Source organism: Bombina bombina, chromosome 4, assembly GCF_027579735.1.
Source record: "Bombina bombina isolate aBomBom1 chromosome 4, aBomBom1.pri, whole genome shotgun sequence".
Classification (NCBI taxonomy): domain Eukaryota; kingdom Metazoa; phylum Chordata; class Amphibia; order Anura; family Bombinatoridae; genus Bombina; species Bombina bombina.
Window position 1 is genome coordinate 672,876,582 of NC_069502.1, and position 17,553 is coordinate 672,894,134.

Genomic DNA, 17,553 nt, shown 5'->3' on the forward strand with positions numbered 1-17,553 from the left:
GAGGGAGGGATAGAACAGCTAAGACCGCTGAGAAAATAAAGCCAAAATATAATTACGTTTTTATAAAAAAAAATCCAAAAACTCAATTCAAAGGCACTAGAATCAAACCGACAACTGCCTGAAGAACCCTTTTACCAAAGGCCGCTTCCGAAGAAGCAAACACATAAAAAAAGTAAATTTAGTAAAAGTATGCAAAGACCAAATTGCTGCTTTGCAAATTCGATAAACTGAAGCTTCATTCTTGAAAAACCCTAGAAAAGGCAACTAATCTAGTAGAATGAGCAGTAATAATTAAATAAGCTTTGTGAAACAAAAGTTTCAACCAAGATGCCAGAGAAAAGAGAAGTTTTCTGACCTTTCCTGGAGCCAGAAAAAAAAAACCACACAAATAGACTAGAAGTCTTACTGAAATCTTATGTAGCCTCAACATAATATTTCAAAACTCTTACCACATCCAAAGAATGTAAAGATCTTTCAAGAGTATTCTTAGGATTAGGACACAAAAGGAACAACAATTTCAATATTGATGTTAGAATTCACAATTTAAATAAAGTCCGCAAAACAGCTTTATCTTGATGGAAAAATCAGATAAAGGAGACTCACAAGAGAGCAGACAATTGAGAAACTGTTTTAGCAGAAGAGATAGCTAAAAGAAATAACTTTCTAAGAAAGTAATCTAATATCTAGAAAATCCATAGGCTTAAAAGGAGGAGCCTGAAAAACAAAAACAAACAAACTTCAAAACCAAATTGAGACTCCAAGGAGGAGAAAATAGAATTAACAGGTTTGATATAAATCAAAGCCTAAACAAAAAAGTGAACATTCTGAAGTTTAGAAATCTTTCTATGAAAAGAAGACAGAAAGAGCAGAAATTTGTCCTTCAAAGTACTTGCAGACAAAAACCTTATCCAAACCATCCCAAAGAAACTGTAAAATCCTAAGAATTCTAAAGAATGCCAAGAAATATAGATTTTCCTAGAAACAGACAGAGAAATATCTATGACTAAGTACTAAGCGTTTAATTTCCATGCCTTTAAATATAAAGATTTGAGATCCTGATGGTAAAAAAGGGCCCTTAAGACAGGTCTGGCCTAAAAGGAAGTGGCCAAGGCTGGCAAGTAGACATCCGAACAAGATTTGCATACAAAAAACCATTATGATTTTGGAGAACACCCTTGGAAGAAGAACCAGAGACAAAAATAAGCAGGTTGGTAAAACCAAGAACTGCTAAGGCATCCACCATCTCCGCCTGAGGATCCCTGGACCTGGAAAGGTATCTGAGAAGCTTCTTGTTTAGACAAGAGGCCATCAGATCTATTTCTGGAAGACCCCACATCTGTACAAGATGAAAAAAAAAAAACCACATGATGGAGAGACCACTCCCCCAGATGTAAAGTCTGACAGCTGAGATAATCCGCTTCCCAATTGTCTACACCTGGGATATGAATCGCAGAAATTAAACAAGAGTTGGATTCAGCCCAAGAAAGTATACGATATACTTCCCTTATTGCTGAAGGACTGCGAGTCCCTTCTTGATTGACATGTGCCACTATTGTGATATAGTCTGTTTGAAAATGAATGTAAATTTCTCTCTTCAATAGAGGCCATGCCTAAAGAGCTCTGAAAATAGCACTGAGTTCTAAAATATTGATTGGTAACCTTGCCTCTCGAGGTTTCCAAACCCCTTGTGCTGTCAGAACCCCCACCCCCCCCCCCCCGGCAGCTTCCCAACCTGAAAAACTTGCATCTGTTGTGATCAGTCAAGGTAGAACGGAAAAATTAAGCCCCTTGAAAAATAAGATGGTCTAACCACAAAGTCAGAGAGAGTCGAGTGTTGGGATTTAAGTATATCAGTTGATATCCGAGTATAATCCCTGCACCATTGGTGCAACATGCAAAAGCTGTAGAGGCCTCATAAAAACGAGCAAAGGGGATCACGTCCAATGCTGCAGTCATGAGACCTAAATCTTCCATGGACATAGCCACCAAAGGGAATGATAGAGACTGAAGGTTTAGACAAGCCAAAACTAATCTCATTCATCTCTGGTCTGTCAGAAAGTCATGAATACTGAATCTATCTGGAAACCTATAAAGATGACCCTAGTCTGAAGAAACCACAGTAATTGTGTGAGATTGTGCTAAATGAAAATATTGAGCCAGTACCAAGCTATATTCCAAATAAGGAAATACTGCAATACCATGCTCTCCGATTACAGATAGCTCTGAGAATTTTTTCAAAGGTTCTTGGTGCCCTGTCGCTAAGCCAAACGGAAGAGCGACAAATTGGTATTGCTTGTCTAGGAAAAAGAATCATAGTGGTCTGGATGAAGTAGAATGTGAAGATTAGCATCCTGCAAGTCTATTGTAGACATAAAATGACCTTGCTGAACAAAAGGAAGATTAGTCCTTACCATCTTGAAAGTTGGGACTCTACAAAAAGATTTAAACATTTCCAATCCATAATTGGTCTGAACGAATTTCTTTGGGACAATGAATAGATCTGAATAAAACCCAAACCCCATTCCTGCAGAGGAACTGGAACAATCACCCCTGAAAGCTCTAGGTCTAAAATATCTCCGAAAAACCTGAGTTTTCCCAGGGATTGTTGGAAAAAAGAATCTTCCAATGGGAGGTCTTATTCTGAAACCCCTAGAAACAATATTCTAAATCCACTGATTTTGAACTTTAAACTGTCCAAATATGATGAATTACAATATACTAGGGATGTGGTGGTATATCCCAGGGCCAACTGAAACCTTTTGAGCCTGAGGCGGTGGTACCTAGCTCCCACCTATATAAATAGAACTATGAAAAATATGCCCAGGCGCCAACAATGAGGAGGCTAAGGTTATATATATGAGTAAACTCTGTCGTGTGCTACAAATATGTGGTAAAAGTGTTAAAACAATTTATTGTAGATAAAACATATAGGAGACGATAAAATGCAATGTTTCATAAAAACACAATATTACATGTGCATGGATCCACGCTAATAAAATATATATGAATAAAATCTTGAGAGCATAAACACATAGGAGAAGTAATCTCGTTAGAGATAATATAACATGTAAATGTGGGTGATACAGATACAATTCAATGACAATAAAAATAATTCAATGACAATAAAAATATTTCAATTGACAATGTTGAATAAAAGTGTAAAAATATAAAAATATAAAAGTATAAAAATGTGACGGTGATCCAATGTCCAAAAAAAGGAATGTGACAGTGTTCCAGTGTGAAATGTTCCAAAAATAAAAGGAATCAGTGTAAATCCTGTGTTGAAAATGCAAAGGAAGAAAAAATGACAAAATAAGTGAAAAATATGTCAATCCTTAGTTCACTGAGGAACTGAGAGAAAATAAAATACGTGAAAAAAAGCAGAAATGAATGTAAAGTGGAATCCCTGTGTACAGTGTTGTCCTTGTCTCTTATTATGTGATGTCCTTATGGAGCCAGGGGGTCCCTGCCCCAGTGGATAATATAAAAAAGAAGATGCTGAGTGCGAAGGTTTCAGCAGATTTATCAAAATAAAAATAAGATGGTGAAGAAAAAGTGTTGTAAAAAATGTGTTTTAAAATTCAAAAATAGAAACCTGTGGGATAGAAATAATACACAATGTGTAAAACAATTTCAAATATGTACTCCTATTGAAAAAATGCTTACCAGGTCTACGCGTTTCGGCCTTTTCCTAGGCCTTTATCAAGACTCTTGATAAAAAACCCACCAACTTTTGGCGCCAAAGCTTAACAAGTGAAATGATGTCATAACTGGCGCGATTTTGCGCCAAAAAAACTTGGGTCAAGAAAGTTGCAAGAAATGAAGTGACTCGCGTTGGGATACCTGGTTCAGTATTACGCAAAATGTCCTACAAGGAAAACAGGTATAATTTAAGGGACATGAAACCCAATTTTTTTCTTTCATGATTTAGAAAGAGCATACAATATAAACAACTTTCCAATTTACTTCTATCTATTTTGCTTCATTCGCTTGATATTCTTTGCTGAAAAGCATATCTAGATATGCTTAGTGGCTGCTGATTGGTTCACCGTGTGCATTGCTATTGCTTCATTAAAGTATATCTAAAGAATGAAGCAAATTAGGTAATAGAAGTAAATTGGAATGTTTAAAATTGTATTCTCTACCTTAATCATGAAAGAAAATGTTTGGGTATAGTGTACCTTTAAGTTAGGTTTGAACCTCAACAGTGAATAAATTAGCTATATGAACTTTTAAAGAAACTGGCTTAACTAGGGTGTAGAAGGAATAAAGCCAAATAGATAAAGATGATAACATATGCACGAGTGTAACAGTTGTTATACTCAAAAAATATAGCACAATCCCTTCAGTTTATATTTGGTGACACAAATGGTTAACCCCTATAGCTGATAGGAGGCAGCTGGTAAAGTGGACAGCAGGGGTAATAGGTGGTTACCAGAAGTTCACATACATGTACAATTAAAAAAAAAAATATTAATCAAGAGATCTAGATAAGTAAAAGCTCTTACTGTATAGCTGAAACAATCCGGATTAGGCAGTAGATTCCTTTGAAGAAGAAGCCCCGCTAAAGAGCAACCAGAGAAGCTGCTTCCCAAGCAGAGAATCTGAAAGCGTGAGATAGGAGTTGAATTGAACCTACTACATTTGGAATTAAGTCTCCGTAGCCAAACTGATATCGATGAGACCGGGTCTGGCTGTAGACTTAACGGCAACATTTTTCTCACCAAAAATGTTGAATATATATATAACATTCTGCATCATCACGAACCAAAGTCCACAAAGATTTTGAAAAAACAGACTCCAAGTTATAAGTAACTGAAACCCCAGGTAAGTCTAAAAAAAAAAACCTCTCAGACAATTTCCATGCTGAAACGGTTGACTGCAAAGGGAAATACACAGACCTGACTCATGGAAAATATATACAATATACATTTAAAACTTTATAAGAAAGTGGCAAACATAGCTGAGAGTGTCATAAAAAATTATATAAACTTACCAGAAGACACCCAGCCACATAGCAGGCAGCCAAACCAGTACTAAAACATATCAGCAGAGGTAATGGTAGAGGAGAATAATGTTGATCTGAAAAGGGAGGCAGAGATGAATCTCTGCGACTGATTTACAGAGCCTTAGACTAGATTTTCCCATAGTTAAAACATGGCATCATCAGGCAATACTCCCTTCACATCCCTCAGACAAACACTGTACTTTGAGAGGAACTGGGCTTCAATATGCTTAGAAGCACCTATCACAGAAGAAAATCTAGCACAACTTGCTTCACCACCTCCATGAGAGGCAAAGATTGTAAAACTAAGGTATGTGTGAGGTAGGAGTTTTATTTATAGGCATTTTGAGGTTTGAGAAACTATGCCCCCTCCTGGTAGTAATGTATAGCCCATACGTCACTAGCTCATGGACTCTTGCCACTTACATGAAAGAAATTACCTTAAATGCATAGAGCCCAGACTCTGGAAGAGACCAAGGATGGCAACTGGATATCTGAACCAGATCTGCATACTCTGGTACAGTGATTACCAAGATCAGTCTTGTATCCTGATTGCTTCCCAGTTCACCCCTGCAGAAAAAAAAAATAAAAAAACACAATGGGCTTCTGCCCAGGAAAGAACTTAAGACACTTTTATCAGGGGAAAACTAGTAGTTTCCTAGCTATGAAGAAAGTTGAAAGCCACTGCAAAATGACTGACTGTCTGAAAACTGATGTGATTCTCTTTTCAGCAGAGGCCAACTCTGAAGGACAGAGTGCTATAACAATTTGCAACCTCATCTTCTGAAGAAACCAAACCCTACTTTGGCATCAGATACCCCAAGATGCCCCCCTAACCTGAAAGGCTTGCATCCAAGGTGATAACAGAACAAATAGGAAGGGCAAGAGAAGCCCACTGCATAAAAAGGTGATGATTCAGCCACCCAGACAGACTAACCTTTCCTGTGAACTAGATAAATGTTAATGCAGCGGAGTAAGATACCTGCCCATTGCTGAAGAATACAAAGCTTAAATTTTATTACCCATTCCCCAGTTTTGCACAACCATCAGTTATAATACACGTTTTACCTCTGATTACCTTGTATCTAAGCCTTTGCAGACTGCCCCCTTATTTCAGTTCTTTTGACAGACTTGCATTTAGCCAATCAGAGCCCTTTCATTTGTAACTTCACGGCATGGTCACAATGTTATCTGTATGTCACACATGAACCAACACCCTCTAACTGTGAAAAACTGCTAAATGCATTGAAATAACAGGCGGACTCAAGGGCTTAGAAATTAGCATATGAGCCAACCTAGGTTTAGCTTTCAACAAAGCATACCAAGAGAACAAAGCAAATTTGATAAAAGTGAATTGGAAAGTTGTTTAAAAAATTGTATTCCCTATCTGAACCATGAAAGTTTAATTTTGACTAGACAGTCCCTTTAAGAGGCATCAAATAAAAAGAGCAAACATCAAAGCATCCAATACAAACATGAGACCTAATTTAGAAAAGAAAGATACTGAAAATTAACAAGCTAACACTAGCTGTAAAAGATATTCATGGAAAATGTAATATCTGATCTCTCAGAAACAAAACAACTTGTGTCTTGAGAAACTAGAGAACTCCTTGGAAAATGTATTTTCCAACCATATTGAAAGAGGATCTGCTATAAAAATAAAAGCAGAACCAAGATATCGACCAGGTAAGGAAACACTGCAATACCCTAAACTCTGATCACAGAAAAAAAAGGGTTCCCAGAACTTTAATAAACATTCTGATAAAGCAACAAACTGAAAAGTCTTAAAAAATTATGTTTACAGAATTGGAACATAAATCGAAACATAGAATTTGACGGTAGATAAGAACCAAAAAGGCCCATCAAGTCTACCCATATTACATGTAAGCATCCTTAAAATCTGAGGGTATAAACTGACTTTACTGAACAAAAAGGCAGGAAAGCCCAAGCAGTTTCTATTTTGAAAGTAAAAACTGACAAACTTATCCAGAGATTAAGATCCAAACTGATCTGAAAATTCCTTCCTACTTGGAACATGAAATTTGAATAAAATCCAAACAGGAACAAACACTCCCATAGCCGCAAACTTGACTGGGGGGGGGGGGGGGGACGGGACACTGAACCTTCACAGGATTTATGCTTAGGGGAACTTTATGGCAGCAGGTTTGCAAGAGCACTAGATGGCAGCACTATTTCCTGCCATGTAGTGTTCCAGATGCCTACCTAGGTATCTCCAACAAAGAATACCATGGGAACAAAGAAAAATTTAAAATAGAAGTAAATTGAAAACTATTTTAAAATGGTTTGCTCTGACAACCACAATTTTTTTTGGAGGGATTCATAACCCTTCACTGACAATACACCTTACCCCCAGCTCTGAGCAGGCATGGTGCTTGAATACTGACACTTGCATATGTACATATGCTGCCTAAACAGTAATAGCTTACTGGAAGGCTTTTTGCTAATAGAGGTATATTGCAAAAACCCTTTAAAATGAAATGCATTCATACACTTCAATTTTGACCTTTCTATCCCTTTAACTAGTTAACCTTACTTTCAGAGCTCATCTTCTGGAGTACATGTGACTGTATTTTGGAATATTCTCCATGGTACTGTAAAGCCAGGTTGTGTAGTTCCCTCCATTCATATTTGAAAGAAGGGTGGTCCGATTCTTCCAGGGATTCGTCTGTAATTGAAAATAAAATTGACAAAATAAAAGCAAGTCTATGTAACAAAAAGGAGCATAGAAAGTTGTATAACTATACAGGCTTTATACCATTGCTTTAAGATAAAACATCTCAATGAATGGTCAGTTTAGTGCACTCTGAAACGAATCCCATACCAGATTGTTCCATATGGTAGTTTCAATTGCAAACTAGTAAACTTGAATTAGAAAATGCAACATGAAAAAACAGAAGGTTGTGGTAATCACATGCATACACTACAAATCTTATCCCAACACCAACCTTTATGCTTTTCATCTAGCAGCTCTTTCTTAATGCCCCAAATCTCTTCAATTTCTTTAGCAGAAAGATGGATGGGTGGAAGAGGAATCATTTCTTCTAAAGCAAGCCACTGTACCCAATATTTTTGTGGTGGAATACCCGAAAATAATAAATCTTGCAGCTGTCTGTTGTAAGGCAGGGTTTTATACAGCTTTCCCCACACAAACAAAAGCTTATATGCTTCTTTTGGAGTGTAGTCCATGCAGTTATTTCTGAATGCTGATCCAAATGTAACCTAGAAAAATAAGCAAATAACTTGGATAAAGCTGCTGGGCAGAAATATTTAAAGCTACAATTTAGGTCAATACAATGACAGCCTACCGTGAAGATGGGTTATTTCAGAAAGTGCCCATATTCTGAATGGAAAGGAGACCAGACTTTGTAAAATGCCAACATTCTGCTATACTATAGTACATTTAGGACTAAAATGCAGCAAGATGAAATTGATACATGGTGTCCGGCCATCATGGAACAACCTAGAATTTATAGAATCTATACATAGTTTGAACCTACAAAAACTGGACAGGCTGACACATAACGTCTAACTCATGAAACTATGTCAAGGTAAAGTATATTTGCATAAAAAAACTAAATTTATGCTTACCCGATACATTTATTTCTCTTGTGGTGTATCCAGTTCACGGGTTCATCCATTACTTGTGGGATATTCTCCTTCCCAACAGAAAGCTACAAAAGGACACCCACAGCAGAGCTGTCTATATAGCTCCTCCGCTAACTGCCACCCCCAGTCATTCGACCGAAGACAAGCGAGAAAAAAAAAAAAAAAAGGAGAAACTATAGGGTGCAGTGGTGACTAGTTTAAAAATAAAAAAATAAATAAATAAAAAACACCTGCCTTAAAATGACAGGGCGGGCCGTGGACTGGATACACCACAACAGAAATAAATTTATCAGGTAAGCATAAATTGTTTTCTCTTGTAAGGTGTATCCAGTCCACGGATTCATCCATTACTTGTGGGATACCAATACCACAGCTATAGGACACTGATGAAGGGAGGGACAAGGCAGGCGCTTAAACGGAAGGCACCACTGCCTGTAAGACCTTTCTCCCAAAAATAGCCTCCGAAGAAGCAAAAGTATCAAATTTATAGAATTTAGAAAAAGTATGAAGCGAAGACCAAGTCGCCGCCTTACAAATCTGTTCAACAGAAGCCTCATTCTTAAAAGCCCATGTGGAAGCTACCGCTCTAGTAGAATGAGCTGTTTTTCTTTCAGGAGGCTGCTGGCCAGCAGTCACATAAGCTAAGCGTATTATACTTCTTAGCCAAAAGATAGAGAAGTTGCCGAAGCCTTTTGGCCTCTCCTCTGTCCATAGTAAACAAACAAACAATGCAGATGTTTGACGAAAATCTTTAGTAGCTTGTAAATAAAACTTTAAAGCACGAACCACGTCAAGATTGTGTAATAGACGTTCCTTCTTTGAAGAAGGATTAGGACACAGTGACGGAACAATCTCCTGATTGATATTTTTTATTAGATACCACCTTAGGCAGAAAACCAGGTTTGGTACGTAACACTACCTTATCTGCATGGAAAATGAGATAAGGGGAATCACATTGTAAAGCAGATAACTCCGAAACTCTTCTAGCCGAGGATATAGCTACTAAAAACAGAACTTTCCAAGATAAGAGCTTAATATCTATAGAATGCAAAGGTTCAAACGGAACCCCTTGAAGAACTTTAAGAACTAAATTTAAACTCCATGGCGGAGCAACAGGTTTAAAAACAGGCTTGATTCTAACCAGAGCCTGAACATCTGGAACCTCAGCCAGACGTTTGTGCAAAAGAATAAACAGAGCAGAAATCTGTCCCTTTAAGGAACTAGCTGATAAACCTGTCTCCAATCCTTCTTGGAGAAAAGATAATATCCTAGGAATCCTGACCTTACTCCATGAGTAACCCTTGGATTCACACCAATGAAGATATTTACACCATATCTTATGATAGATTTTCCTGGTGACAGGCTTTCGCGCCTGTATTAAGGTATCAATGACCGACTCGGAGAAACCACGCTTTGATAAAATCAAGCGTTCAATCTCCAAGCAGTCAGACGCAGAAAAATTAGATTTGGATGGTTGAAAGGACCCTGAAGTAGAAGGTCCTGTCTCAGAGGCAGAGTCCATGGTGGAGAGGATGACATGTCCACCAGATCTGCATACCAAGTCCTGCGAGGCCACGCAGGTGCTATCAAAATCACCAAAGCTCTCTCCTGTTTGATCTTGGCAATCAGACGAGGGAGCAGAAGAAACACATAAGCCAGGTTGAAGGACCAAGGCACTGCTAGAGCATCTATCAGTGCTGCCTTGGGATCCCTGGACCCGTAACAAGGAAGCTTGGTGTTCTGACGAGACACCATGAGATCCAGTTCTGGTTTGCCCCAAAGTTGAATCAACTGTGCAAATACCTCCAGATGGAGCTCCCACTCCCCCGGATGAAAAGTCTGTCGACTTAGAAAATCCGCCTCCCAGTTCTCTACTCCTGGGATATGGATAGCTGAGAGATGGCAAGAGTGAATCTCTGCCCATCGATTATCTTTGAAACCTCAAACATTGCTAGGAAACTCCTTTTTCCCCCTTGATGGTTGATGTAAGCTACAGTCGTGATGTTGTCCGACTGAAATCTGATGAACCTGACCGCAGCTAGCCAAGGCCAAGCCTGAAGAGCATTGAATATCGCTCTTAGTTCCAAAATGTTTATCGGAAGGAGTGCTTCCTCCTGAGTCCACGATCCCTGAGCCTTCAGGGAGTTCCAGACTGCACCCAAGCCCAGAAGGCTGGCATCTGTTACTATTGTCCAATCTGGCCTGCGGAAGGTCATACCTTTGGACAGATGGACCCGAGATAGCCACCAGAGAAGAGAATCCCTTGTCTCTTGATCCAGATTTAGTAGAGGGGACAAATCCGTGTAATCCCCATTCCACTGACTGAGCATGCAGAGTTGCAGCGGTCTGAGATGTAGGCGGGCAAACGGCACTATGTCCATTGCCGCTACCATTAAGCCGATTACTTCCATACACTGAGCCACTGAAGGGCGAGAAGTAGAATAAAGAACACAGCAGTAATTTAGAAGTTTTAACAACCTGTCCTCTCAGGTAAATCCTCATTTCTACAGAATCTATCAGAGTTCCCAGGAAGGAAACTCTTGTGAGAGGGGATAGAGAACTCTTCTTTTCGTTCACTTTCCACGCCTGTATCAGAATGTCGTCTAGGTAAGGGGCTACTGCTATGCCCCGCGGCTTTAGGACCGCCAGAAGTGACCCCAGAACCTTCGTAAAGATTCTTGGTGCCGTAGCGAACCCAAAGGGAAGAGCCACAAACTGGTAATGCCTGTCTAGGAAGGCGAACCTGAGAAACCGATGATGATCTTTGTGTATCGGAATGTGAAGATAAGCATCCTTTAAGTCCACGGTTGTCATGTATTGACCCTCCTGGATCATAGGTAGGATAGTTCGAATAGTCTCCATCTTGAAAGATGGGACCCTGAGAAATTTGTTTAGGATCTTGAGATCTAAGATTGGTCTGAAGGTTCCCTCTTTCTTGGGAACCACAAAGAGATTTGAATAGAAGCCTTGCCCCTGTTCCTCCTTTGGAACTGGGTGGATCACTCCCATAACTAGGAGGTCTTGAACACAATGTAAGAATGCCTCTCTCTTTATCTGGTCTGCAGATAATTGTGAAAGGTGAAATCTTCCTTTTGGGGAAGAAGCTTTGAAGTCCAGAAGATATCCCTGGGACACAATTTCCAACGCCCAGGGATCCTGGACATCTCTTGCCCAAGCCTGGGTGAAGAGAGAAAGTCTGCCCCCTACTAGATCCGTTACCGGATCGGGGGCTGATCTTTCATGCCGTCTTAGAGGCAGCAGCAGGCTTCTTGGCCTGCTTACCTTTGTTCCAGGCCTGGTTAGGTCTCCAGACCGGCTTGGACTGGGCAAAATTTTCCTCTTTTTTTGCATTAGAGGGAGTTGATGCCGCGCTCGTCTTAAAGTTTCGAAAGGCACGAAAAATAGTTTGTTTGGTCCTAATTTATTAGACCTATCCTGAGGAAGGGCATGACCTTTTCCTCCAGTAATATCAGAAATTATCTCCTTCAGTCCAGGCCCGAATAGGGTCTGCCCCTTGAAGGGAATGTTGAGAAGCTTAGACTTTGAAGTAACGTCAGCTGACCAGGATTTAAGCCATAGCGCCCTACGCGCCTGTATAGCAAAACCTGAGTTCTTAGCCGTTAGTTTGGTTAAATGAACAACGGCGTCAGAAACAAATGAATTGGCTAGCTTAAGCGCGTCAAGTATATAATCCAATGGAGTTTCTACCTGTAAGGCCTCTTCCAGAGACTCAAACCAGAAGGCCGCAGCAGCAGTGACAAGGGGCAATGCATGCAAGAGGCTGGAGAATAAAACCTTGTTGAATAAACATTTTCTTAAAGTAACCCTCTAACTTTTATCCATTGGATCTAGGAAAGCACAACTGTCCTCGACGGGAATAGTTGTACGCTTAGCTAGGGACCGTTTGCCATAAGTCCCGTGTAGCGGCATCTATTGGAAAAAATGTCTTAAAAATAGGAGGGGGAGAGAACGGTACACCTGGTCTATCCCATTCCTTAGTAATAATTTCTGAAAACATTTTAGGTATTGGATAAACATCAGTGTAAACAGGCACTGCATAGTATTTATCCAATCTACACAATTTCTCTGGCACTATAATGGTGTCACAGTCATCCAGAGTAGCTAAAACCTCCCTGAGCAACACGCAGAGGTGTTCAAGCTTAAATTTAAATGTAGACATATCAGAATCAGGTTGAAGCATCTTCCCCAAGTCAGAAAAATCACCCACAGAAAGAAGCTCTCCTGCCTCAGCTTCTGCATATTGTGAGGGGATATCAGACATAGCTACTAAAGCGTCAGAGAGCTCTGTATTTTTTCTAGTCCCAGAGCTGTCTCGCTTTCCTTGTAACCCTGGTAGTTTGGACAATACCGCTGTAAGGGTATGATCCATAACTGCTGCCATGTCTTATAAAGTAAACGCCATGGGCACGCTAGATGTACTTGGCGCCACTTGAGCGGGAGTCAAAGGTCCTGACACGTGGGGCGAGTTAGTCGGCATAACTTCCCCCTTGTCAATTTCCTCTGGTGATAAATCTTTTAAAGACAGAATATGATCTTTATAACAAAGTAAAAACAGTACATTTGGTTCACATTCTAAGAGGGGGTTCCACAATGGCTTCTAAACATAATGAACAAGGAGTTTCCTCTATGTCAGACATGTTTAAACAGACTAGCAATGAGACCAGCAAGCTTGGAAAACACTTTGATAAATGTAAACAAGGAAAAAATAAAAACGGTACTGTGCCTTTAAGAGAAACAAATTTTGTCAGAAATTGAAAAACAGTGATAAAAAGCAGTAAATCTTACAAAATGTTTACAGTGTGTATAATAGACTAAACAGAGCATTGCACCCACTTGCAAATGGATGATTAACCCCTTAGTTTCAAAACCGGATAAAAAAAATAATTGAGAAACGTTTTTAACAGTCACAACAAACTGCCACAGCTCTGCTGTGACCCTACCTGCCCATACAACGACTTTTGAAGGCACAAAAACCCTTTGTAGAGGTCCTAAGTGTTCAGGGGACTCCTAGGGAAGCTGGAAGTCTCAAGCTGCAAAAACTACTGCACGATTTAGGCCTGAAAAAAAAAAAAATATCCCTAGGCAAAATCTAGCCAGCCATGTGGAAAAAACTGGGCCCCAATAAAGTTTTATCACCAATATGTAGAAAAAAAACATTTAAACACTTCCAGCAAACGTTATCTTATTTTCAGTAATGTGAGAAAGTATTAAGAATATTACCTTTTACAGCAAGCATGATACTAGTCGTTATTAAATCACTGTAATCAGGCTTACCTTAAATAAATCCGGTATTAACAGCATTTTCTAGCATATTCATTTCTCTAGAAAAATGTAAACTGCACATACCTCATAGCAGGAGACCCTGCACGCCATTCCCCCAGCTGTAGTTACCTCATCTCTTCAGTTATGTGTGATAACAGCAATGGATCTTAGTTACAACCTGCTAAGATCATCAAAAACCACAGGCAGACTCTTCTTCAACTTTCTGCCTGAGGCTAAAACAGTACAACTCCGGTACCATTTGAAAATAAACTTTTGATTGAAGATAAACTACATAAATTCACCACATCTCTCTAGCTACTTCCTATCTTGTCGAGAGCTGCAAGAGAATGACTGGGAGGTGGCAGTTAGGGGAGGAGCTATATAGACAGCTCTGCTGTGGGTGATCCTCTTGCAGCTTCCTGTTGGGAAGGAGAATATCCCACAAGTAATGGATGATCCGTGGACTGGATACACCTTACAAGAGAAATATCTATTTAGCCAATCAGAAGATACAAATGTGTGCAGGCACCAATTAGCAGCAGCTCCCACTAGTGTATGATATGTGCATATTTTTTTTTAACAAGGGATACTAAGAACGAAGCACATTTGAAAATAGAAGTGAATTTAAAAGTGTCTTTAAATGACATGCTCTGAATCATGCAAGTTTAATTTTGACTTTCCTTTCCCTTTAAATAAAATACACAAGGCAAACCGTTTTAAAACAAAAGGAGAAACAGAACCTATAACTTTACCCTAAAAGAATATAGCCTCCGCTCCAGGAAAATTGAATTGGAAAATGGTAAGACACTTATGAACAGCTTTTCATGTTGAATGACAAAATTCTGTTAAAATCCGTTAAATGCATTGTTTTGAGATGGGATTTCTGACAGGTCCCTTTTAGAGCGGGCCAAAGATTCAACTCTGCCCCCTTTTTATGGTAGGTCATAAAAACTCTGAAACCCTGGCTGAGAATTATAGTACAACTCATAGGCAATCTCCTTGTGACATGATTAGTTTGATATTAAATGTGACACATCATATTTCTTCACCCAATCACACAAGTAATACAAAATAGGTCATAAGATATACCAGGATGTCACCTCTGACCTCCGCTATCTGGATAGAGGACACACTTTAAATCACTTTTCTTGTGCTGACATTTACTGACTTGATGCATTAATGCTCTGGATATATGCAATAAAATTTGGTCAAGTGGAACTTAGTTATTGCAGGAGGTCTGGTTTTAAAAGATAAACAAGGAAGAGATCTAAAAAAAAAAAACATTAGCACACCGAGAAAATGTTATCCTGTTGCATCTAAAATCATGAGGCCTTCATGAAATACTGGGAGCTAGCTGAGCACATTGGTAAAGGCAAAGTGAAGAGGCATTTATGTACAGCCACCAATCAGCAGCTAGCTTCTGTCTCCAGAGCCCACCTCAGGATACAAAGAGAACTAAGCAAAATAAAAAGTAGTAAATTAAAGTTTTCAAACCTTTCCTCGGGCCTCCATAACAGGTCACATTGAGGATATATGAACTGGAGCACAGGTGAAATAATCAGCTGATTAGTAAACATTATTTTACCTGCTCTCATTCAAGGTAATCCTGAAAACAGATTTGAAAACCAGTGCTCTATCTGAATCATTAAGGGGGGGGGGGGGGGAGTAATGGGTTTCATGTCTCTTTAAAGCTACTATAACTGATGTGCTTTAAAGGGACACTGAATCCCGATTTTTTCTCTTTCATGATTCAGATAGAGCATGCAATTTAAAGAAACTCTAATTTACTCCTATTAAATTTTTATTTGTGCTCTTGCTATCTTTATTTCAAAAAGAAGGAATCTAAGCTAAAGAGCCAGACAATTTTTGGTTAAGACCCTGGACAGCACTTGTTTATTGGTCAGTGAATTTATCCACCAATCAGCAAGAACCCAGGTTGTTAATCAAAAATGGGCTGGCATCTAAACTTACATTCTTGCTTTTCAAATAAAAAATAGGAGTAAATTAGAAAGTTACTTAAAATTGCATGCTCTATCTGATCCATGAAAGAAAAAATGTGGGTTCAGTGTCCCTTTAAGACCATACACTAGGGACTTCAACTTTCATATTGCTGCCTAAACTATTTCCTCATTCTCAGTGTTTAGATCAGCAAATGTTCCGCTGTAGCTAGGGAGATCATAGGATTGTGACACTTTTTATGAGAATAGAGAGAAAGAAAGAAAGAGAGAAAGAAAGAAAGAAAGAGAGAAAGAAAGAAAGAAAGAAAGAGAGAAAGAAAGAGAGAAAGAAAGAGAGAAAGAAAGAGAGAAAGAAAGAGAGAAAGAAAGAGAGAAAGAAAGAGAGAAAGAAAGAGAGAAAGAAAGAGAGAAAGAAAGAGAGAAAGAAAGAGAGAGAGAAAGAAAGAGAGAAAGAAAGAAAGAGAGAGAGAAAGAAAGAGAGAAAGAAAGAAAGAAAGAAAGAAAGAGAGAAAGAAAGAAAGAAAGAAAGAAAGAGAGAAAGAAAGAGAGAAAGAAAGAGAGAAAGAAAGAGAGAAAGAAAGAGAGAAAGAAAGAGAGAAAGAAAGAGAGAAAGAAAGAGAGAAAGAAAGAGAGAAAGAAAGAGAGAAAGAAAGAGAGAAAGAAAGAGAGAAAGAAAGAGAGAAAGAAAGAGAGAAAGAAAGAGAGAAAGAAAGAGAGAAAGAAAGAGAGAAAGAAAGAGAGAAAGAAAGAGAGAAAGAAAGAGAGAAAGAAAGAGAGAAAGAAAGAGAGAAAGAAAGAGAGAAAGAAAGAGAGAAAGAAAGAGAGAAAGAAAGAGAGAAAGAAAGAGAGAAAGAAAGAGAGAAAGAAAGAGAGAAAGAAAGAGAGAAAGAAAGAGAGAAAGAAAGAGAGAAAGAAAGAGAGAAAGAAAGAGAGAAAGAAAGAGAGAAAGAAAGAGAGAAAGAAAGAGAGAAAGAAAGAGAGAAAGAAAGAGAGAAAGAAAGAGAGAAAGAAAGAGAGAAAGAAAGAGAGAAAGAAAGAGAGAAAGAAAGAGAGAAAGAAAGAGAGAAAGAAAGAGAGAAAGAAAGAGAGAAAGAAAGAGAGAAAGAAAGAGAGAAAGAAAGAGAGAAAGAAAGAGAGAAAGAAAGAGAGAAAGAAAGAGAGAAAGAAAGAGAGAAAGAAAGAGAGAAAGAAAGAGAGAAAGAAAGAGAGAAAGAAAGAGAGAAAGAAAGAGAGAAAGAAAGAGAGAAAGAAAGAGAGAAAGAAAGAGAGAAAGAAAGAGAGAAAGAAAGAGAGAAAGAAAGAGAGAAAGAAAGAGAGAAAGAAAGAGAGAAAGAAAGAGAGAAAGAAAGAGAGAAAGAAAGAGAGAAAGAAAGAGAGAAAGAAAGAGAGAAAGAAAGAGAGAAAGAAAGAGAGAAAGAAAGAGAGAAAGAAAGAGAGAAAGAAAGAGAGAAAGAAAGAGAGAAAGAAAGAGAGAAAGAAAGAGAGAAAGAAAGAGAGAAAGAAAGAGAGAAAGAAAGAGAGAAAGAAAGAGAGAAAGAAAGAGAGAAAGAAAGAGAGAAAGAAAGAGAGAAAGAAAGAGAGAAAGAAAGAGAGAAAGAAAGAGAGAAAGAAAGAGAGAAAGAAAGAGAGAAAGAAAGAGAGAAAGAAAGAGAGAAAGAAAGAGAGAAAGAAAGAGAGAAA

The 17,553-nt window shown here is 38.7% G+C and overlaps 1 protein-coding gene across 1 annotated transcript in view; it reads right to left on the bottom strand.

The window, feature by feature from the left end:
* LOC128657752 (uncharacterized) overlaps positions 1 to 17,553 on the bottom strand; it is a 103,482-nt gene that overhangs the window by 78,301 nt on the left and 7,628 nt on the right. The window contains exons 2-3 of the mRNA XM_053712160.1: positions 7,972 to 8,245; positions 7,560 to 7,676 (exon numbers count right to left, since the gene is read on the bottom strand). Coding sequence (XP_053568135.1) covers positions 7,560 to 7,676; positions 7,972 to 8,245 — 391 coding nt within the window. The remainder of the gene's footprint in view (positions 1 to 7,559; positions 7,677 to 7,971; positions 8,246 to 17,553) is intronic.